The following is a 25,010-nucleotide window of genomic DNA, read 5'->3' on the forward strand; positions in this document are numbered from 1 at the left end:
GTGTGGAGTCTCAGTCACAGAGGGGTGTGTGTGTGTCTCAGTCACAGAGAGGGGTGTGTGTGTGTGTGGAGTCTCAGTCACAGAGGGGTGTGTGTGTGTGTGTGTCTCAGTCACAGAGAGGGGTGTGTGTGTGTGTGTCTCAGTCACAGAGGGGTGTGTGTGTGTGTCTCAGTCACAGAGAGGGGTGTGTGTGTGTGTGTCTCAGTCACAGAAGAGTGTGTGTGTGTCTCAGTCACAGAGGGGTGTGTGTGTGTGTCTCAGTCACAGAGAGGGGTGTGTGTGTGTGTGTCTCAGTCACAGAGAGGGGTGTGTGTGTGTCTCAGTCACACAGAGGGGTGTGTGTGTGTGGAGTCTCAGTCACAGAGGGGTGTATGTGTGTGTGTCTCAGTCACAGAGGGGTGTGTGTGTCTCAGTCACAGAGGGGTGTGTGTGTCTCAGTCACAGAGAGGGGTGTGTGTGTGTCTCAGTCACAGAGGGGTGTGTGTGTGTGTCTCAGTCACAGAGAGGGGTGTGTGTGTGTGTCTCAGTCACAGAGAGGGGTGTGTGTGTGTGTGTCTCAGTCACAGAGAGGGGTGTGTGTGTGTGTGTCTCAGTCACAGAGAGGGGTGTGTGTGTGTGTGTGTGTCTCAGTCACAGAGAGGGGTGTGTGTGTGTGTGTCTCAGTCACACAGAGGGGTGTGTGTGTGGAGTCTCAGTCACAGAGGGGTGTGTGTTTGTCTCAGTCATAGAGGGGTGTGTGTGTGTGGAGTCTCAGTCACAGAGGGGTGTGTGTGTGTCTCAATCACAGAGGGGTGTGTGTGTGTGTGTGTCTCAGTCACACAGAGGGGTGTGTGTGTGGAGTCTCAGTCACACAGAGGGGTGTGTGTGTGTGTCTCAGTCACAGAGAGGGTGTGTGTGTGTGTGTGTGTGTGTGTGTGGAGTCTCAGTCACACAGAGGGGTGTGTGTGTGGAGTCTCAGTCACAGAGGGGGGTGTGTGTGTGGGGGGGGGAGGTCTCACTGTCCTGTGTTATGGCCCCCCCTGCTGGTCAGGTCAGTGCTTGGCCGACATCGCCATGGCGTTGGGGATGGTCAGTCCTCCGGTCTGCTGCTGTCTCCTGCGTCTCCTCCAGCAGATCGCCACGGCGACGCAGGCCAGCAGCCCGGCCAGCAGCCCGGCCAGCAGCAGCAGGGTCGCCCACCACAGCGCACATCGGTCAGCGCCTGTCCCGGCCTGCGGCGCGGGCTGGGGGGCCGGGGGGGCCGGTGGAGTGTACACAGACACCGAGACCTGCAGGAGAGAGAGACAGGTCCTGTCAGACACTGTGTCCAGACCACAGGACAGCTGCCCTCTGTCTGTCTGTCTGTGTCCAGACCACAGGACAGCTGCCCTCTGTCTGTCTGTCTGTCTGTCTGTCTGTCTGCCTGTGTCCAGACCACAGGACAGCTGCCCTCTGTCTGTCTGTGTCCAGACCACAGGACAGCTGCCCTCTGTCTGTCTGTCTGTGTCCAGACCACAGGACAGCTGCCCTCTGTCTGTCTGTCTGTCTGTCTGTCTGTCTGTCTGTCTCTCTGTGTCCAGACCACAGGACAGCTGCCCTCTGTCTGTCTGTGTCCAGACCACAGGACAGCTGCCCTCTGTCTGTCTGTGTCCAGACCACAGGACAGCTGCCCTCTGTCTGTCTGTCTGTGTCCAGACCACAGGACAGCTGCCCTCTGTCTGTCTGTCTGTGTCCAGACCACAGGACAGCTGCCCTCTGTCTGTCTGTCTGTCTGTCTGTCTCTCTGTGTCCAGACCACAGGACAGCTGCCCTCTGTCTGTCTGTCTGTGTCCAGACCACAGGACAGCTGCCCTCTGTCTGTCTGTCTGTCTGTGTCCAGACCACAGGACAGCTGCCCTCTGTCTGTCTGCCTCTCTGTGTCCAGACCACAGGACAGCTGCCCTCTGTCTGTCTGTCTGTGTCCAGACCACAGGACAGCTGCCCTCTGTCTGTCTGTCTGTCTGTCTGTCTGCCTGTGTCCAGACCACAGGACAGCTGCCCTCTGTCTGTCTGTGTCCAGACCACAGGACAGCTGCCCTCTGTCTGTCTGTCTGTCTGTCTGTCTGCCTGTGTCCAGACCACAGGACAGCTGCCCTCTGTCTGTCTGTGTCCAGACCACAGGACAGCTGCCCTCTGTCTGTCTGTCTGTGTCCAGACCACAGGACAGCTGCCCTCTGTCTGTCTGTCTGTCTGTCTGTCTGTCTGCCTCTCTGTGTCCAGACCACAGGACAGCTGCCCTCTGTCTGTCTGTGTCCAGACCACAGGACAGCTGCCCTCTGTCTGTCTGTGTCCAGACCACAGGACAGCTGCCCTCTGTCTGTCTGTCTGTGTCCAGACCACAGGACAGCTGCCCTCTGTCTGTCTGTCTGTCTGTCTGTCTCTCTGTGTCCAGACCACAGGACAGCTGCCCTCTGTCTGTCTGTCTGTGTCCAGACCACAGGACAGCTGCCCTCTGTCTGTCTGTCTGTGTCCAGACCACAGGACAGCTGCCCTCTGTCTGTCTGTCTGTGTCCAGACCACAGGATAGCTGCCCTCTGTCTGTCTGCCTCTCTGTGTCCAGATACTAACTTGCATGCAGATTGGAGTGCTGACCCCTGTGCTGACCCATGTGATGACCCATGTGCTGACCTGTGTACTGACCCCTGTGATGACCCCTGTGCTGACCCATGTGATGACCCATGTGATGACCCATGTGCTGACCTGTGTACTGACCCCTGTGATGACCCCTGTGCTGACCTGTGTGCTGACCCCTGTGCTGACCCCTGTGCTGACCCCTGTGCTGACCTGTGTGCTGATCCCTGTACTGATCCCTGTGCTGACCCCTGTGCTGACCCCTGTGCTGACCTGTGTGCTGATCCCTGTACTGATCCCTGTGCTGACCCCTGTACTGACCCCTGTACTGACCCCTGTGCTGACCTGTGTGCTGATCCCTGTACTGATCCCTGTGCTGACCTGTGTGCTGACCCCTGTGCTGACCCCTGTGCTGACCTGTGTGATGACGGAGGTGGGGGACTCTTGTCCAGCCTCGTCCTGGGCTCGCAGAGCGAAGTACAGGACGGACCGGTTCCCGGCGGGCAGCTCGTCCAGCGTGATGCGGAGGCTCTGGGGCTGACCAGCAGACAGAATGAGCACGGAGGAGGTGTTGATCAGGGTGCATGCTGTGAAGTTGTCCCTCAGGGCCTGGGGGCTGGGGTGCACCCTGAGGTCATAGCTGGACACTGGGGACACAGACACGGTCAGCTAATACACTGCACATGTCACCTGTCCCAGGACAGCCAGCATCCTGTCTCACCTGTCTCACCTGTCCCACCTGTCCCAGGACAGCCAGCATCCTGTCTCACCTGTCCCACCTGTCCCAGGACAGCCAGCATCCTGTCACACGTGTCTCACCTGTCCCACCTGTCCCAGGACAGCCAGCATCCTATCTCACCTGTCTCACCTGTCCCAGGACAGCCAGCATCCTGTCTCACCTGTCTCACCTGTCCCAGGACAGCCAGCATCCTGTCCCACCTGTCGCTCCTTTCCAACCTGTCTCACCTTTCCCACCTGTCTCTCCTGTCCCTCCTGTCCCAGGACAGCCAGCATCCTGTCTCACGTGTCTCACCTGTGCCACCTATCCCAGGAAAGCCAGCATCCTGTCCCACCTGTCCCTCCTGTCTCACCTGTCCCAAGACAGCCAGCATCCTGTCCCTCCTGTCCCTCCTGTTCCACCTGTCTCACCTGGCCCAGGACAGCCAGCATCCTGTCCCACCTGTCTCACCTGTCCCAGGACAGCCAGCATCTCCTCACTGGGACAGGTCAGATGGGAGAGTGAGGGAATGTCTGTGTGGGGGACGGACGTCTAGTCACTGTGTCTCAGGGTCGTCTCCGGGTGTGTCTCCTCTCTCAGTGTGTCACCTGTCCCAGTGTAGTAGTCGTCTCCGGGTGTGTCTCCTGTCTCAGTGTGTCATCTGTCCCAGTGTAGTAGTCGTTTCCGGGTGTGTCTCCTGTCCCAGTGTGTCACCTGTCCTGATGTGTCTCCTGTCCTGGTGTGTCTCCTGTCTCAGTGTAGTAGTCGTCTCCAGGTGTGTCACCTGTCCCACTGTGTCTCCTGTCCCGGTGTGTCACCTGTCCTGATGTGTCTCCTGTCCTGGTGTGTCTCCTGTCTCAGTGTAGTAGTCGTTTCCGGGTGTGTCTCCTGTCCCAGTGTGTCTCCTGTCCCGGTGTAGTAGTCGTCTCCAGGTGTGTCACCTGTCCCGCTGTGTCTCCTGTCCCAGTGTGTCTCCTGTCTCAGTGTAGTAGTCGTCTCCGGGTGTGTCTCCTGTCCCAGTGTGTCTCCTGTCCCGGTGTGTCTCCTGTCTCAGTGTAGTAGTCGTCTCCGGATGTGTCTCCTGTCCCAGTGTGTCTCCTGTCCCAGTGTAGTAGTCGTCTCCGGGTGTGTCTCCTGTCCCAGTGTGTCTCCTGTCCCGGTGTGTCACCTGTCCCAGTGTAGTAGTCGTCTCCGGGTGTGTCTCCTGTCCCAGTGTGTCTCCTGTCTCAGTGTAGTAGTCGTCTCCGGGTGTGTCTCCTGTCCCGGTGTGTCTCCTGTCCCAGTGTAGTAGTCGTCTCCGGGTGTGTCTCCTGTCCCGGTGTGTCTCCTGTCCCAGTGTAGTAGTCGTCTCCGGGTGTGTCTCCTGTCCCAGTGTGTCTCCTGTCCCGGTGTAGTAGTCGTCTCCGGGTGTGTCTCCTGTCCCAGTGTGTCTCCTGTCCCGGTGTAGTAGTCGTCTCCGGGCGGGTGTGTCTCCTGTCCCGGTGTGTCTCCTGTCCCAGTGTAGTAGTCGTCTCCAGGTGTGTCTCCTGTCCCAGTGTGTCTCCTGTCCCAGTGTAGTAGTCGTCTCCGGGTGTGTCTCCTGTCCCAGTGTGTCTCCTGTCCCGGTGTAGTAGTCGTCTCCGGGTGTGTCTCCTGTCCCGGTGTGTCTCCTGTCCCAGTGTAGTAGTCGTCTCCGGGTGTGTCTCCTGTCCCGGTGTGTCTCCTGTCCCAGTGTAGTAGTCGTCTCCGGGTGTGTCTCCTGTCCCAGTGTGTCTCCTGTCCCGGTGTAGTAGTCGTCTCCAGGTGTGTCACCTGTCCCGCTGTGTCTCCTGTCCCAGTGTGTCTCCTGTCTCAGTGTAGTAGTCGTCTCCGGGTGTGTCTCCTGTCCCAGTGTGTCTCCTGTCCCGGTGTGTCTCCTGTCTCAGTGTAGTAGTCGTCTCCGGATGTGTCTCCTGTCCCAGTGTGTCTCCTGTCCCAGTGTAGTAGTCGTCTCCGGGTGTGTCTCCTGTCCCAGTGTGTCTCCTGTCCCGGTGTGTCACCTGTCCCAGTGTAGTAGTCGTCTCCGGGTGCCGTCCACAGCAGCTCCACACTGCGGTTGAGCAGAGCGGCCCGCAGGTCAGTCACGCGGCCGGGGGGGAACTGGTCTCGGGGCGCGGGGGGCACCTGGCTGACCGTCACTGTGCCCCCACTGCCACTGCGGCTGAAGTCCCCCAGCGCTGTGCCGTTCGGCTCCGGCTGGCCAGAGGGGGCGCCGGCGTGCAGCGTTCCTGCGGAGGAGAGGAGACACAGTGGGGCTGCAGGGGGGCTGCAGGGGGGCTGATATTGGGGCACAGGGGAGGAGGGGGACGAGTTGGGGTGCAGGGGGCTGGAATTGGGGTGCAGAGGGGTGAGGGGGGCTGGAGTTGGGACACAGTGGGGGAGATAGGAGTTGGAGTGGAGGAGGGTGAGGGGGGCTGGAGATGGGGTGCAGGGGGTGAGGTAGGAGTTGGGGTGCAGGAGGGTGCTCACCATTGCCATCGATGTATTCAGGCTGAGGAGAAACGGAGTTCACTGCCTGTGTCCAGACCTGTACTGTGCCCCCAACCCCCATCACCTCGAACTTCAGACTGTACCGACCATCACCCCCATAGCTGAAGAACAACCCCGAGTACACCCCATCATTCCTGAAGACGTCAGCACCTAGAGAGAGAGGGGTTAATACACTCCAGTACACTAACCCTGCACTGAGAGAGAGAGGGGTTAATACACACCCTGACTGACACTCCAGTACATTAACACTGCACTGAGAGAGAGAGGGGTTAATACAGACACACTGACTGGACACTCCAGTACATTAACACTGCACTGAGAGAGAGAGAGGGGTTAATACACACACACTGACTGGACACTCCAGTACATTAACACTGCACTGAGAGAGAGAGGGGTTAATACACACACTGACTGGACATTCCAGTACATTAACACTGCACTGAGAGAGAGAGGGGTTAATACACACACTGACTGGACACTCCAGTACATGAACACTGCACTGAGAGAGAGAGGGGTTCATACAGACACACTGACTGGACACTCCAGTACATGAACACTCCACTGAGAGAGAGAGAGAGGGGTTAATACAGACACACTGACTGGACACTCCAGTACATTAACACTGCACTGAGAGAGAGAGAGAGAGAGAGGGGTTAATACACACACTGACTGGACACTCCAGTACATTAACACTGCACTGAGAGAGAGAGAGAGAGAGAGGGGTCAATACACACACACTGACTGGACACTCCAGTACATTAACACTGCACTGAGAGAGAGGGGTTAATACAGACACACTGACTGGACACTCCAGTACATGAACACTGCACTGAGAGAGAGAGAGAGGGGTTAATACAGACACACTGACTGGACACTCCAGTACATTAACACTGCACTGAGAGAGAGAGGGGTTAATACACACACTGACTGGACACTCCAGTACATTAACACTGCACTGAGAGAGAGAGAGAGAGAGGGGTTAATACACACACTGACTGGACACTCCAGTACATTAACACTGCACTGAGAGAGAGAGGGGTTAATACAGACACACTGACTGGACACTCCAGTACATTAACACTGCACTGAGAGAGAGAGGGGTTAATACAGACACACTGACTGGACACTCCAGTACATTAACACTGCACTGAGAGAGAGGGGTTAATACACACACACACTGACTGGACACTCCAGTACATGAACACTGCACTGAGAGAGAGAGAGAGGGGTTAATACAGACACACTGACTGGACACTCCAGTACATTAACACTGCACTGAGAGAGAGAGGGGTTAATACACACACTGACTGGACACTCCAGTACATTAACACTGCACTGAGAGAGAGAGAGAGAGAGGGGTTAATACACACACTGACTGGACACTCCAGTACATTAACACTGCACTGAGAGAGAGAGGGGTTAATACAGACACACTGACTGGACACTCCAGTACATTAACACTGCACTGAGAGAGAGAGGGGTTAATACAGACACACTGACTGGACACTCCAGTACATTAACACTGCACTGAGAGAGAGAGAGAGAGAGGGGTCAATACACACACACTGACTGGACACTCCAGTACATTAACACTGCACTGAGAGAGAGAGGGGTTAATACAGTACACACACTGACTGGACACTCCAGTACATTAACACTGCACTGAGAGAGAGAGAGAGAGGGGTTAATACAGACACACTGACTGGACACTCCAGTACATTAACACTGCACTGAGAGAGAGAGAGGGGTTAATACACACACTGACTGGACACTCCGGTACATTAACACTGCACTGAGAGAGAGAGGGGTTAATACAGACACACTGACTGGACACTCCAGTACATTAACACTGCACTGAGAGAGAGGGGTTAATACACACACACTGACTGGACACTCCAGTACATTAACACTGCACTGAGAGAGAGAGAGGGGTTCATACAGACACACTGACTGGACACTCCAGTACATCAACACTGCACTGAGAGAGAGAGAGGGGTTAATACAGACACACTGACTGGACACTCCAGTACATTAACACTGCACTGAGAGAGAGAGGGGTTAATACACACACACTGACTGGACACTCCAGTACATTAACACTGCACTGAGAGAGAGAGGGGTTAATACAGACACACTGACTGGACACTCCAGTACACCTATGCCGTTGTCCTGTAGAGGCAGCCTGATTTTGGACCCGTTGGCGAGCTCCATGATTGCCACGACGATGGCGTTGACAACAGGCCTGTCGCCCTGGGAGACCCGCGCGGTGATGGTGATTGGCTGGGGGTAGGTGGCTGCCGTGACATTCATGCCTCCTGTCACAGTGATGGGAGACACACACTCGTCCGCAGCGCTGGAGGTCACAGTCAGGATGAAGGTCTGCTGACTGCTGTCAGTGTTGAGGACAGAGTAGCTCCAGGCTCCAGCCTGCAGCACACAGACAGGCCACACAGGGAGACAGGATCAGAGAGACAGACAGACAGACAGGGCTCACAGGGAGAGAGACAGACAGACAGGCCGCACAGGGAGACAGGATCAGAGAGACAGACGGACAGACAGGCCTCACAGGGAGAGAGACAGACAGACAGGCCACACAGGGAGACAGGATCAGAGAGACAGACAGACAGACAGGGCTCACAGGGGGAGAGACAGACAGACAGACAGACAGACAGACAGACAGGGCTCACAGGGAGAGAGACAGACAGACAGGGCTCACAGGGGGAGAGACAGACAGACAGACAGACAGACAGGGCTCACAGGGAGACAGACAGACAGACAGGACTCACAGGGGGAGAGACAGACAGACAGACAGACAGACAGGGCTCACAGGGAGAGAGACAGACAGACAGGACTCACAGGGAGACAGACAGACAGACAGGACTCACAGGGGGAGAGACAGACAGACAGACAGACAGACAGGGCTCACAGGGGGAGAGACAGACAGACAGACAGACAGACAGACAGACAGGGCTCACAGGGAGACAGACAGACAGACAGGCCTCACAGGGAGACAGGATCAGAGAGACAGGGCTCACAGGGAGAGAGAGACAGACAGGCCGCACAGGGGGAGAGACAGACAGACAGGGCTCACAGGGAGACAGACAGACAGACAGGACTCACAGGGGGAGAGACAGACAGACAGACAGACAGACAGGGCTCACAGGGAGACAGACAGACAGACAGGCCTCACAGGGAGACAGGATCAGAGAGACAGGGCTCACAGGGAGAGAGACAGACAGACAGGCCGCACAGGGGGAGAGACAGACAGACAGACAGACAGACAGGGCTCACAGGGAGAGAGACAGACAGACAGGACTCACAGGGAGACAGACAGACAGACAGGGCTCACAGGGGGAGAGACAGACAGACAGACAGACAGACAGACAGACAGACAGGGCTCACAGGGAGACAGACAGACAGACAGGGCTCACAGGGGGAGAGACAGACAGACAGACAGACAGACAGACAGACAGGGCTCACAGGGAGACAGACAGACAGACAGGCCTCACAGGGAGACAGGATCAGAGAGACAGGGCTCACAGGGAGAGAGACAGACAGACAGGCCGCACAGGGGGAGAGACAGACAGACAGGGCTCACAGGGAGACAGACAGACAGACAGGACTCACAGGGGGAGAGACAGACAGACAGACAGACAGACAGGGCTCACAGGGAGACAGACAGACAGACAGGGCTCACAGGGAGAGAGACAGACAGACAGGACTCACAGGGAGACAGACAGACAGACAGGGCTCACAGGGGGAGAGACAGACAGACAGACAGACAGACAGGGCTCACAGGGAGACAGACAGACAGACAGGCCTCACAGGGAGACAGGATCAGAGAGACAGGGCTCACAGGGAGAGAGAGAGACAGACAGACAGGGCTCACAGAGAGAGAGACAGACAGACAGACAGACAGACAGCTAGCTGTACCTCGGCCACCCCCGGCACTCTGAGGCGGCTGACCCGCGGGCTCTGCTGGGGGTCCAGGTGTGAGCTGTTGTAGGTGTCTCCGCCGGGGCTGTCCACCCGGATGTCCGGCGGGCTGCTCTGCCAGGTGACAGTGAACACAGTGCTGTTGCCCACAGTGGGGTCCAGAGTCACTGCGCCTCTGAGCCGGGCTCCAGGACTGACTGCAGCACTCACACTCAGGACCTGGGGACGGGGGGACGGGGGGACGAGAGCTGAGTCCGCAGTTCCAGTGTGTGAGGGGGGCAGACACAACACTGACACAACACTGACACAACACAGACACAACACAGACACAACACTGACACAACAGCCAATTACAGCTGGAATGATGGAAATAATCTGACAGCGAGTGTCCATAGTCCTCCCCAGGACAGTGAGTGTCCCCAGTCCTCCCCAGGACAGCGAGTGTCCATAGTCCTCCCCAGGACAGTGAGTGTCCCCAGTCCTCCCCAGGACAGCGAGTGTCCATAGTCCTCCCCAGGACAGCGAGTGTCCCCAGTCCTCCCCAGGACAGTGAGTCTCCATAGTCCTCCCCAGGACAGCGAGTGTCCCCAGTCCTCCCCAGGACAGCGAGTCTCCATAGTCCTCCCCAGGACAGTGAGTGTCCCCAGTCCTCCCCAGGACAGCGAGTCTCCATAGTCCTCCCCAGGACAGCGAGTGTCCCCAGTCCTCCCCAGGACAGCGAGTCTCCATAGTCCTCCCCAGGACAGCGAGTGTCCCCAGTCCTCCCCAGGACAGCGAGTGTCCATAGTCCTCCCCAGGACAGCGAGTGTCCATAGTCCTCCCCAGGACAGTGAGTGTCCCCAGTCCTCCCCAGGACAGTGAGTGTCCCCAGTCCTCCCCAGGACAGCGAGTGTCCCCAGTCCTCCCCAGGACAGTGAGTCTCCATAGTCCTCCCCAGGACAGCGAGTGTCCCCAGTCCTCCCCAGGACAGTGAGTCTCCATAGTCCTCCCCAGGACAGCGAGTGTCCCCAGTCCTCCCCAGGACAGCGAGTGTCCATAGTCCTCCCCAGGACAGCGAGTGTCCCCAGTCCTCCCCAGGACAGCAAGTGTCCATAGTCCTCCCCAGGACAGCGAGTGTCCCCAGTCCTCCCCAGGACAGAGGTGGGGTTAAGTGACGAGGGCAGAAGGCTGAGGCGGGTCAGAGGTCCGGTACTGGTTCTGGAAGACTTGCCTGGATGGTGGTGAGAGTGTCGTCTCCAGACTCAGAGGAGAAGTCACTGAACGCGTCGATCAGGGCTGTGGAGTCCAGCCTGTCGCTGCTCGAGAACCGCTGGCCCCCTGTGGGAAAAGGCAGGACAGGAGGGTCAGCTGTCCCCCCAAAACCCCTCTCCTCCCTCATGTGTCCAGGGATCAGGACAGGCTCTGTGTGGGACTGGACACTCCTGGATCAGTGAGGAGAGGGAGAGAGGGGTCAGGACAGGCTCTGTGTGGGACTGGACACTCCTGGATCAGTGAGGAGGGAGAGAGGGGTCAGGACAGGCTCTGTGTGGCACTGGACACTCCTGGATCAGTGAGGAGGGAGAGAGGGGTCAGGACAGGCTCTGTGTGGGACTGGACACTCCTGGATCAGTGAGGAGAGGGAGAGAGGGGTCAGGACAGGCTCTGTGTGGGACTGGACACTCCTGGATCAGTGAGGAGGGAGAGAGGGGTCAGGACAGGCTCTGTGTGGGACTGGACACTCCTGGATCAGTGAGGAGGGAGAGAGGGGTCAGGACAGGCTCTGTGTGGGACTGGACACTCCTGGATCAGTGAGGAGAGGGAGAGAGGGGTCAGGACAGGCTCTGTGTGGGACTGGACACTCCTGGATCAGTGAGGAGGGAGAGAGGGGTCAGGACAGGCTCTGTGTGGGACTGGACACTCCTGGATCAGTGAGGAGAGGGAGAGAGGGGTCAGGACAGGCTCTGTGTGGGACTGGACACTCCTGGATCAGTGAGGAGGGAGAGAGGGGTCAGGACAGGCTCTGTGTGGGACTGGACACTCCTGGATCAGTGAGGAGGGAGAGAGGGGTCAGGACAGGCTCTGTGTGGGACTGGACACTCCTGGATCAGTGAGGAGAGGGAGAGAGGGGTCAGGACAGGCTCTGTGTGGGACTGGACACTCCTGGATCAGTGAGGAGAGGGAGAGAGGGGTCAGGACAGGCTCTGTGTGGGACTGGACGCTCCTGGATCAGTGAGGAGGGAGAGAGGGGTCAGGACAGGCTCTGTGTGGGACTGGACACTCCTGGATCAGTGAGGAGAGGGAGAGAGGGGTCAAGACAGGCTCTGTGTGGGACTGGACACTCCTGGATCAGTGAGGAGGGAGAGAGGGGTCAGGACAGGCTCTGTGTGGGACTGGACACTCCTGGATCAGTGAGGAGGGAGAGAGGGGTCAGGACAGGCTCTGTGTGGGACTGGACACTCCTGGATCAGTGAGGAGGGAGAGAGGGGTCAGGACAGGCTCTGTGTGGGACTGGACGCTCCTGGATCAGTGAGGAGAGGGAGAGAGGGGTCAGGACAGGCTCTGTGTGGGACTGGACACTCCTGGATCAGTGAGGAGAGGGAGAGAGGGGTCAGGACAGGCTCTGTGTGGGACTGGACACTCCTGGATCAGTGAGGAGAGGGAGAGAGGGGTCAGGACAGGCTCTGTGTGGGACTGGACACTCCTGGATCAGTGAGGAGGGAGAGAGGGGTCAGGACAGGCTCTGTGTGGGACTGGACACTCCTGGATCAGTGAGGAGGGAGAGAGGGGTCAGGACAGGCTCTGTGTGGGACTGGACACTCCTGGATCAGTGAGGAGGGAGAGGGGTCAGGATAGGGAGAGGGGGATCCCTACCTGTTCGAAGGGCGAACTGCTCCAGCTGAGGGTCAGCGTTGGGGCCCAGTGCCACTGTGTGGATAGTGACCCCACTGCTCTGTGCTGTCTGAAGACAGGAGCCCACATTGTTGTCCTCCCCATCGGTCAGTAGGATGATCTCAGTGCCCGCGATGTCCTGGTCATCCTCTCTCAGGACCTGGAGCAAAGCAGACCTGGTCACTCCAGGGCGTAGACCAGGAGGACAGCTGGTCCAGTGGCTCAGGTCCAGTCCTGTTTGACCAGGGGGACAGCTCGTCCAGTGGCCCAGGTCCAGTCCTGTTTGACCAGGAGGACAGCTGGTCCAGTAGCTCAGGTCCGGTTCTGTTGGACCAGGGGGGCAGCTGGTCCAGTGGTTCAGGTCCGGTCCTGTTGGACCAGGGGAACAGCTGTCCCAGTGGCTCAGGTCCGGTCATGTTGGACCAGGGGAACAGCTGGCCCAGTGGCTCAGGTCCAGTCATTTTGGACCAGGAGGACAGCTGGTCCAGTGGCTCAGGTCCGGTTCTGTTCGACCAGTGGGACAGCTGGCCCAGTGGCTCAGGTCCGGTCCTGTTGGACCAGGGGCTCTGGTCCATTGATATGTGAGTGGACCAGTGGTGACTCTGGGGTCCGGATAGTGACGTCCTGCTACGAAGCCCCGCAGGAAAAACGGTGTGTTGACACAGCAGGCTGTGGACACCAGGGGGCACTAAGGAGCACTAAGGAGAAGCTCTCTCTCACCTCGAACCCCTTGCTCAGACCCTCACAGATGTTGGTCCCTCCTGAGGCCTGGGTGGGCAGCTTGCTGGCCAGCTCTGTCCGCACGGCCAGCCCACTGACCAGGGTGAGGTGCTGCAGGATGACCGCACTGCTATCAAAGCGCACGATTCCGGCCAGCGAGCCCTGCTCCAGGATCTGGACAAGGAAGATCTCCGCAGCCTGGCGCATCCGAGCGATCCTGTCAGACTGAGGAAATAACATCTGTACTAGTGTACTGCCACAGAATCACCACTGCACAACCACTGTACTAGTGTACTGCCACAGAATCACCACTGCACAAGTGTACTGCCACAGAATCAAAACAGAATCACCACTGCACAACCACTGTACTAGTGTACTGCCACAGAATCACCACAGAATCACCACTGCACAACCACTGTACTAGTGTAATGCCACAGAATCACCACTGCACAAGTGTACTGCCACAGAATCAAAACAGAATCACCACTGCACAACCACTGTACTAGTGTACTGCCACAGAATCACCACAGAATCACCACTGCACAACCACTGTACTAATGTACTGCCACAGAATCACCACAGAATCACCACTGCACAACCACTGTACTAGTGTACTGCCACAGAATCAAAACAGAATCACCACTGCACAACCACTGTACTAGTGTACTGCCACAGAATCAAAACAGAATCACCACTGCACAACCACTGTACTAGTGTACTGCCACAGAATCAAAACAGAATCACCACTGCACAACCACTGTACTAGTGTACTGCCACAGAATCACCACAGAATCACCACTGCACAAACACTGTACTAATGTACTGCCACAGAATCACCACAGAATCACCACTGCACAACCACTGTATTAGTGTACTGCCACAGAATCACCACTGCACAACCACTGTACTAGTGTACTGCCACAGAATCACCACAGAATCACCACTGCACAACCACTGTATTAGTGTACTGCCACAGAATCACCACTGCACAACCACTGTACTAGTGTACTGCCACAGAATCACCACAGAATCACCACTGCACAACCACTGTACTAGTGTACTGCCACAGAATCACCACAGAATCACCACTGCACAACCACTGTATTAGTGTACTGCCACAGAATCACCACTGCACAACCACTGTACTAGTGTACTGCCACAGAATCACCACAGAATCAGCACTGCACAACCACTGTACTAGTGTACTGCCACAGAATCACCACAGAATCACCACTGCACAACCACTGTACTAGTGTACTGCCACAGAATCACCACAGAATCACCACTGCACAACCACTGTACTAGTGTACTGCCACAGAATCACCACTGCACAACCACTGTACTAGTGTACTGCCACAGAATCACCACAGAATCACCACTGCACAACCACTGCACTAGTGTACTGCCACAGAATCACCACAGAATCACCACTGCACAACCACTGTACTAGTGTAATGCCACAGAATCACCACTGCACAAGTGTACTGCCACAGAATCAAAACAGAATCACCACTGCACAAACACTGTACTAGTGTACTGCCGCAGAATCACCACTGCACAACCACCGTACTAGTGTACTGCCACAGAATCAACACAGAATCACCACTGCACAACCACTGTACTAGTGTACTGCCACAGAATCACCACAGAATCACCACTGCACAACCACTGCACTAGTGTACTGCCACAGAATCACCACAGAATCACCACTGCACAACCACTGTACTAGTGTACTGCCACAGAATAACCACTGTACTAGTGTACTGCCACAGAATCACCACAGAATAACCACTGCACAACCACTGTACTAGTGTACTGCCACAGAATAACCACTGTACTAGTGTACTGCCACAGAATCACCACAGAATAAACACTGCACAACTGCCACAGAATAACCACTGCACAACTAGCACAAATACCACATTATAACCACTGCACAACTACACAACCAGCGTATATACCACAGAATCACCACTGCACAACCAGCACAACTACCACAGTGTAACCACTGCACAACTGCCACAGAATAAGCACTGCACAACTGCACAACCAGCACAACTACCACAATATAACCACTGCACAACTGCACAACCACCACAGTGTAACCACGGCACAACTGCACAACCAGCACAACTACTGTACCACAGTATAACAACTGCACAACTGAACAACCAGCACAACTACCACAGTATAACCACTGCACAACTGCAAAACTACCACAGTATAACCACTGCACAACTGCACAACCAGCACAACTACCACAATATAACCACTGCACAACTGCACAACCAGCATAACTACCACAGTATAACCAATGCACAACTGCACAACTACCACAGTATAACAACTGCACAACCAGCACAACTACTGTACCACAGTATAACAACTGCACAACTGAACAACCAGCACAACTACCACAGTGTAACCACTGCACAACTGCAAAACTACCACAATATAACCACTGCACAACTGCACAACCAGCACCACTGCACAACTGCACAACCAGCACAACTACCACAGTATAACCACTGCACAACTGCACAACCACCACAACCAGCACAACTACCACAGTATAACCACTGCACAACTCCACAACCAGCACAACTGCCACTGTATAACCACTGCACAACTCCACAACCAGCACAGCTGCCACTGTATAACCACTGAACAACTCCACAACCAGCACAGCTGCCACTGTATAACCACTGAACAACTGCACAATCAGCACACCTGCCACTGTATAACCACTGCACAACTGCACAATCAGCACACCTGCCACTGTATAACCACTGAACAACTCCACAACCAGCACACCTGCCACTGTATAACCACTGCACAATCAGCACACCTGCCACTGTATAACCACTGAACAACTCCACAACCAGCACACCTGCCACTGTATAACCACTGCACAACCAGCACAGCTGCCACTGTATAACCACTGCACAACCAGCACAGCTGCCACTGTATAACCACTGCACAACTGCACAACCAGCACAGCTGCCACTGTATAACCACTGCACAACTCCACAACCAGCACAGCTGCCACTGTATAACCACTGCACAACTCCACAACCAGCACAGCTGCCACTGTATAACCACTGCACAACTCCACAACCAGCACAGCTGCCACTGTATAACCACTGCACAACTCCACAACCAGCACAACTGCCACTGTATAACCACTGCACAACTGCACAACCAGCACAACTGCCACTGTATAACCACTGAACAACTCCACAACCAGCACACCTGCCACTGTATAACCACTGCACAACCAGCACAGCTGCCACTGTATAACCACTGCACAACCAGCACAGCTGCCACTGTATAACCACTGAACAACTGCACAACCAGCACAGCTGCCACTGTATAACCACTGCACAACTCCACAACCAGCACAGCTGCCACTGTATAACCACTGCACAACTGCACAACCAGCACAACTGCCACTGTATAACCACTGAACAACCAGCACAGCTGCCACTGTATAACCACTGCACAACCAGCACAGCTGCCACTGTATAACCACTGCACAACTGCACAACCAGCACAGCTGCCACTGTATAACCACTGCACAACTCCACAACCAGCACAGCTGCCACTGTATAACCACTGCACAACTGCACAACCAGCACAACTGCCACTGTATAACCACTGCACAACTGCACAACCAGCACAGCTGCCACTGTATAACCACTGCACAACTCCACAACCAGCACACCTGCCACTGTATAACCACTGCACAACCAGCACAGCTGCCACTGTATAACCACTGCACAACTGCACAACCAGCACAGCTGCCACTGTATAACCACTGAACAACTGCACAATCAGCACACCTGCCACTGTATAACCACTGCACAACTGCACAATCAGCACACCTGCCACTGTATAACCACTGAACAACTCCACAACCAGCACACCTGCCACTGTATAACCACTGCACAACCAGCACAGCTGCCACTGTATAACCACTGCACAACTGCACAACCAGCACAGCTGCCACTGTATAACCACTGAACAACTGCACAATCAGCACACCTGCCACTGTATAACCACTGCACAACCAGCACAGCTGCCACTGTATAACCACTGCACAACTGCACAACCAGCACAGCTGCCACTGTATAACCACTGCACAACTCCACAACCAGCACAGCTGCCACTGTATAACCACTGCACAACTGCACAACCAGCACAGCTGCCACTGTATAACCACTGCACAACTGCACAACCAGCACAGCTGCCGCAGAATCACCCTGCCTCTCCCCGAGAGCCAGCAGTGTTGCAGCTGGTCAGTTTGGTGTTGCTGTACTCCTCTTACCAAGCCCATGCTCCCCGAGGTGTCCAGCACCAGACAGACCACGCGCTGACGGACCCTCAGCAGGGTGAAACTGGGGCTGGGGGGCTCCGTGGCATTTGGGGGGTTGCGACCATTGAAGTCGGGGGTCTGACTGATGACGTCCCAGGTGCTCCTGTAGTCGCACAGTCGATTGTGGGCACTGGGCGCCTCAAAATTGTGGGAGCTGTCATCACAGAACTGGTTGATCTGGGATCAAGACAAAGAAGAGCCTCCAGGTTTTAAAGTGTGACTCTCTCCTCTACTGGACCTGGACACTGGACACTGCCCTGGGCACAGGAGACACACTCACACTCACACTAATACACACTCACACCCACACTAATACTCCTCTACTGGACCTGGACACTGGACACTGCACTGGGCACAGGAGACACACTCACACTCACACTAATACACACTCACACCCACACTAATACTCCTCTACTGGACCTGGACACTGGACACTGCCCTGGGCACAGGAGACACACTCACACTCACACTAATACACACTCACACCCACACTAATACTCCTCTACTGGACCTGGACACTGGACACTGCCCTGGGCACAGGAGACACACTCACACTCACACTAATACACACTCACACCCACACTAATACTCCTCTACTGGACCTGGACACTGGACACTGCACTGGGCACAGGAGACACACTCACACTCACACTAATACACACTCACACCCACACTAATACTCCTCTACTGGACCTGGACACTGGACACTGCCCTGGGCACAGGAGACACACTCACACTCACACTAATACACACTCACACCCACACTAATACTCCTCTACTGGACCTGGACACTGGACACTGCCCTGGGCACAGGAGACACACTCACACTCACACTAATACACACTCACACCCACACTAATACTCCTCTACTGGACCTGGACACTGGACACTGCACTGGGCACAGGAGACACACTCACACTCACACTAATACACACTCACACCCACACTAATACTCCTCTACTGGACCTGGACACTGGACACTGCCCTGGGCACAGGAGACACACTCACGCTCACACTAATACACACTCACACCCACACTAATACTCCTCTACTGGACCTGGACACTGGACACTGCCCTGGGCACAGGAGACACACTCACACTCACACTAATACACACTCACACCCACACTAATACTCCTCTACTGGACCTGGACACTGGACACTGCACTGGGCACAGGAGACACACTCACACTCACACTAATACACACTCACACCCACACTAATACTCCTCTACTGGACCTGGACACTGGACACTGCACTGGGCACAGGAGACACACTCACACTCACACTAATACACACTCACACCCACACTAATACTCCTCTACTGGACCTGGACACTGGACACTGCCCTGGGCACAGGAGACACACTCACACTCACACTAATACACACTCACACCCACACTAATACTCCTCTACTGGACCTGGACACTGGACACTGCCCTGGGCACAGGAGACACACTCACACTCACACTAATACACACTCACACCCACACTAATACTCCTCTACTGGACCTGGACACTGGACACTGCCCTGGGCACAGGAGACACACTCACACTCACACTAATACACACTCACACCCACACTAATACTCCTCTACTGGACCTGGACACTGGACACTGCACTGGGCACAGGAGACACACTCACACTCACACTAATACACACTCACACCCACACTAATACTACTCTACTGGACCTGGACACTGGACACTGCCCTGGGCACAGGAGACACACTCACACTCACACTAATACACACTCACACCCACACTAATACTCCTCTACTGGACCTGGACACTGGACACTGCCCTGGGCACAGGAGACACACTCACACTCACACTAATACACACTCACACCCACACTAATACTCCTCTACTGGACCTGGACACTGGACACTGCACTGGGCACAGGAGACACACTCACACTCACACTAATACACACTCACACCCACACTAATACTCCTCTACTGGACCTGGACACTGGACACTGCACTGGGCACAGGAGACACACTCACACTCACACTAATACACACTCACACCCACACTAATACTCCTCTACTGGACCTGGACACTGGACACTGCCCTGGGCACAGGAGACACACTCACACTCACACTAATACACACTCACACCCACACTAATACTCCTCTACTGGACCTGGACACTGGACACTGCCCTGGGCACAGGAGACACACTCACACTCACACTAATACACACTCACACCCACACTAATACTCCTCTACTGGACCTGGACACTGGACACTGCACTGGGCACAGGAGACACACTCACACTCACACTAATACACACTCACACCCACACTAATACTCCTCTACTGGACCTGGACACTGGACACTGCACTGGGCACAGGAGACACACTCACACTCACACTAATACACACTCACACCCACACTAATACTCCTCTACTGGACCTGGACACTGGACACTGCCCTGGGCACAGGAGACACACTCACGCTCACACTAATACACACTCACACCCACACTAATACTCCTCTACTGGACCTGGACACTGGACACTGCCCTGGGCACAGGAGACACACTCACGCTCACACTAATACACACTCACACCCACACTAATACTCCTCTACTGGACCTGGACACTGGACACTGCCCTGGGCACAGGAGACACACTCACACTCACACTAATACACACTCACACCCACACTAATACTCCTCTACTGGACCTGGACACTGGACACTGCACTGGGCACAGGAGACACACTCACACTCACACTAATACACACTCACACCCACACTAATACTCCTCTACTGGACCTGGACACTGGACACTGCCCTGGGCACAGGAGACACACTCACGCTCACACTAATACACACTCACACCCACACTAATACTCCTCTACTGGACCTGGACACTGGACACTGCCCTGGGCACAGGAGACACACTCACACTCACACTAATACACACTCACACCCACACTAATACTCCTCTACTGGACCTGGACACTGGACACTGCACTGGGCACAGGAGACACACTCACACTCACACTAATACACACTCACACCCACACTAATACTCCTCTACTGGACCTGGACACTGGACACTGCACTGGGCACAGGAGACACACTCACACTCACACTAATACACACTCACACCCACACTAATACTCCTCTACTGGACCTGGACACTGGACACTGCCCTGGGCACAGGAGACACACTCACACTCACACTAATACACACTCACACCCACACTAATACTCCTCTACTGGACCTGGACACTGGACACTGCCCTGGGCACAGGAGACACACTCACACTCACACTAATACACACTCACACCCACACTAATACTCCTCTACTGGACCTGGACACTGGACACTGCCCTGGGCACAGGAGACACACTCACACTCACACTAATACACACTCACACCCACACTAATACTCATCTACTGGACCTGGACACTGGACACTGCACTGGGCACAGGAGACACACTCACACTCACACTAATACACACTCACACCCACACTAATACTCCTCTACTGGACCTGGACACTGGACACTGCACTGGGCACAGGAGACACACTCACGCCCACACTAATACACACTCACACCCACACTAATACTCCTCTACTGGACCTGGACACTGGACACTGCACTGGGCACAGGAGACACACTCACACTCACACTAATACACACTCACACCCACACTAATACTCCTCTACTGGACCTGGACCTGGACACTGCCCTGGGCACAGGAGACACACTCACACTCACACTAATACACACTCACACCCACACTAATACTCCTCTACTGGACCTGGACACTGGACACTGCCCTGGGCACAGGAGACACACTCACACTCACACTAATACACACTCACACCCACACTAATACTCCTCTACTGGACCTGGACACTGGACACTGCCCTGGGCACAGGAGACACACTCACACTCACACTAATACACACTCACACCCACACTAATACTCCTCTACTGGACCTGGACACTGGACACTGCCCTGGGCACAGGAGACACACTCACACTCACACTAATACACACTCACACCCACACTAATACTCCTCTACTGGACCTGGACACTGGACACTGCCCTGGGCACAGGAGACACACTCACACTCACACTAATACACACTCACACCCACACTAATACTCCTCTACTGGACCTGGACACTGGACACTGCACTGGGCACAGGAGACACACTCACACTCACACTAATACACACTCACACCCACACTAATACTCCTCTACTGGACCTGGACACTGGACACTGCCCTGGGCAGAGGAGACACACTCACACTCACACTAATACACACTCACACCCACACTAATACTCCTCTACTGGACCTGGACACTGGACACTGCCCTGGGCACAGGAGACACACTCACACTCACACTAATACACACTCACACCCACACTAATACTCCTCTACTGGACCTGGACACTGGACACTGCCCTGGGCACAGGAGACACACTCACACTCACACTAATACACACTCACACCCACACTAATACTCCTCTACTGGACCTGGACACTGGACACTGCCCTGGGCACAGGAGACACACTCACACTCACACTAATACACACTCACACCCACACTAATACTCCTCTACTGGACCTGGACACTGGACACTGCCCTGGGCACAGGAGACACACTCACACTCACACTAATACACACTCACACCCACACTAATACTCCTCTACTGGACCTGGACACTGGACACTGCCCTGGGCACAGGAGACACACTCACGCCCACACTAATACACACTCACACCCACACTAATACTCCTCTACTGGACCTGGACACTGGACACTGCCCTGGGCACAGGAGACACACTCACACTCACACTAATACTCCTCTACTGGACACTGGACACTGCCCTGGGCACAGGAGACACACTCACACTCACACTAATACTCCTCTACTGGACCTGGACACTGCACTGAGCACAGGAGACACACTCACGCTCACACTAATACACACTCACACTCACACTAATACTCCTCTACTGGACCTGGACACTGCACTGGGCACAGGAGACACACTCACGCTCACACTAATACACACTCACACCCACACTAATACTCCTCTACTGGACCTGGACACTGCACTGAGCACAGGAGACACACTCACGCTCACACTAATACACACTCAAACCCACACTAATACTCCTCTACTGGACCAGGACACTGCACTGAGCACAGGAGACACACTCACTCACACACACTCACACTCACACAAATACACACTCACACTAATACTCCTCTACTGGACCAGGACACTGCACTGAGCACAGGAGGCACACTCACACTCACACTAATTCACACTCACACTAATACACACTCACACTCACACACACTCACACTCACACTAATTCACACTAATACACACTGACACTCACACTAATTCACACTCACACTCACACTCACTCACACACACTCAAACACACTAATTCACACTCACACTCACACTCACACACACACACTCACACTAATACACACTCACAATCACTCACACAGACACTCACACTAATACTAAAACTCCTCTACTGGACCTGGACACTGGACACTGCACTGAGCACAGGAGACACACTCACGCTCACACTAATACACACTCACACCCACACTAATACTCCTCTACTGGACCTGGACACTGCCCTGGGCACAGGAGACACACTCACGCTCACACTAATACACACTCACACTCACACTAATACTCCTCTACTGGACCTGGACACTGGACACTGCACTGAGCACAGGAGACACACTCACACTCACACTAATACACACTCACACCCACACTAATACTCCTCTACTGGACCTGGACACTGCCCTGGGCACAGGAGACACACTCACGCTCACACTAATACACACTCACACTCACACTAATACTCCTCTACTGGACCTGGACACTGGACACTGCACTGAGCACAGGAGACACACTCACACTCACACTAATACACACTCACACCCACACTAATACTCCTCTACTGGACCTGGACACTGGACACTGCAATGGGCACAGGAGACACACTCACACTCACACTAATACACACTCACACCCACACTAATACTCCTCTACTGGACCTGGACACTGGACACTGCCCTGGGCACAGGAGACACACTCACGCCCACACTAATACACACTCACACTCACACTAATACTCCTCTACTGGACCTGGACACTGGACACTGCCCTGGGCACAGGAGACACACTCACGCCCACACTAATACACACTCACACTCACACTAATACTCCTCTACTGGACCTGGACACTGGACACTGCCCTGGGCACAGGAGACACACTCACACTCACACTAATACTCCTCTACTGGACACTGGACACTGCCCTGGGCACAGGAGACACACTCACACTCACACTAATACACACTCACACCCACACTAATACTCCTCTACTGGACCTGGACACTGGACACTGCCCTGGGCACAGGAGACACACTCACACTCACACTAATACACACTCACACCCACACTAATACTCCTCTACTGGACCTGGACACTGGACACTGCCCTGGGCACAGGAGACACACTCACACTCACACTAATACACACTCACACCCACACTAATACTCCTCTACTGGACCTGGACACTGGACACTGCCCTGGGCACAGGAGACACACTCACACTCACACTAATACACACTCACACCCACACTAATACTCCTCTACTGGACCTGGACACTGGACACTGCACTGGGCACAGGAGACACACTCACACTCACACTAATACACACTCACACCCACACTAATACTCCTCTACTGGACCTGGACACTGGACACTGCCCTGGGCACAGGAGACACACTCACACTAATACACACTCACACCCACACTAATACTCCTCTACTGGACCTGGACACTGGACACTGCCCTGGGCACAGGAGACACACTCACGCCCACACTAATACACACTCACACCCACACTTATACTCCTCTACTGGACCTGGACACTGGACACTGCACTGGGCACAGGAGACACACTCACACTCACACTAATACACACTCACACCCACACTAATACTCCTCTACTGGACCTGGACACTGGACACTGCACTGGGCACAGGAGACACACTCACACTCACACTAATACACACTCACACCCACACTAATACTCCTCTACTGGACCTGGACACTGGACACTGCCCTGGGCACAGGAGACACACTCACACTCACACTAATACACACTCACACCCACACTAATACTCCTCTACTGGACCTGGACACTGGACACTGCCCTGGGCACAGGAGACACACTCACACTCACACTAATACACACTCACACCCACAC

General features: G+C 54.9%; 1 protein-coding gene across 1 annotated transcript in view; it reads right to left on the reverse strand.

The window, feature by feature from the left end:
* Positions 1 to 1,031: 1,031 nt before the first annotated feature.
* LOC148807341 (calcium-activated chloride channel regulator 3A-1-like) overlaps positions 1,032 to 25,010 on the reverse strand; it is a 34,610-nt gene continuing 10,631 nt past the window's right edge. Inside the window, exons 6-15 of the mRNA XM_088909539.1 lie at positions 17,667 to 17,891; positions 13,340 to 13,564; positions 12,602 to 12,779; positions 10,962 to 11,068; positions 9,749 to 9,970; positions 7,972 to 8,242; positions 5,795 to 5,965; positions 5,326 to 5,553; positions 3,007 to 3,236; positions 1,032 to 1,268 (exon numbers count right to left, since the gene is read on the reverse strand). Of these exons, the coding sequence (XP_088765665.1) occupies positions 1,032 to 1,268; positions 3,007 to 3,236; positions 5,326 to 5,553; positions 5,795 to 5,965; positions 7,972 to 8,242; positions 9,749 to 9,970; positions 10,962 to 11,068; positions 12,602 to 12,779; positions 13,340 to 13,564; positions 17,667 to 17,891 (2,094 nt within the window). The remainder of the gene's footprint in view (positions 1,269 to 3,006; positions 3,237 to 5,325; positions 5,554 to 5,794; positions 5,966 to 7,971; positions 8,243 to 9,748; positions 9,971 to 10,961; positions 11,069 to 12,601; positions 12,780 to 13,339; positions 13,565 to 17,666; positions 17,892 to 25,010) is intronic.

This window comes from Atractosteus spatula, unplaced genomic scaffold (genome assembly GCF_055471065.1).
Source record: "Atractosteus spatula isolate fAtrSpa1 unplaced genomic scaffold, fAtrSpa1.hap1 Scaffold_33, whole genome shotgun sequence".
Lineage (NCBI taxonomy): Eukaryota > Metazoa > Chordata > Actinopteri > Semionotiformes > Lepisosteidae > Atractosteus > Atractosteus spatula.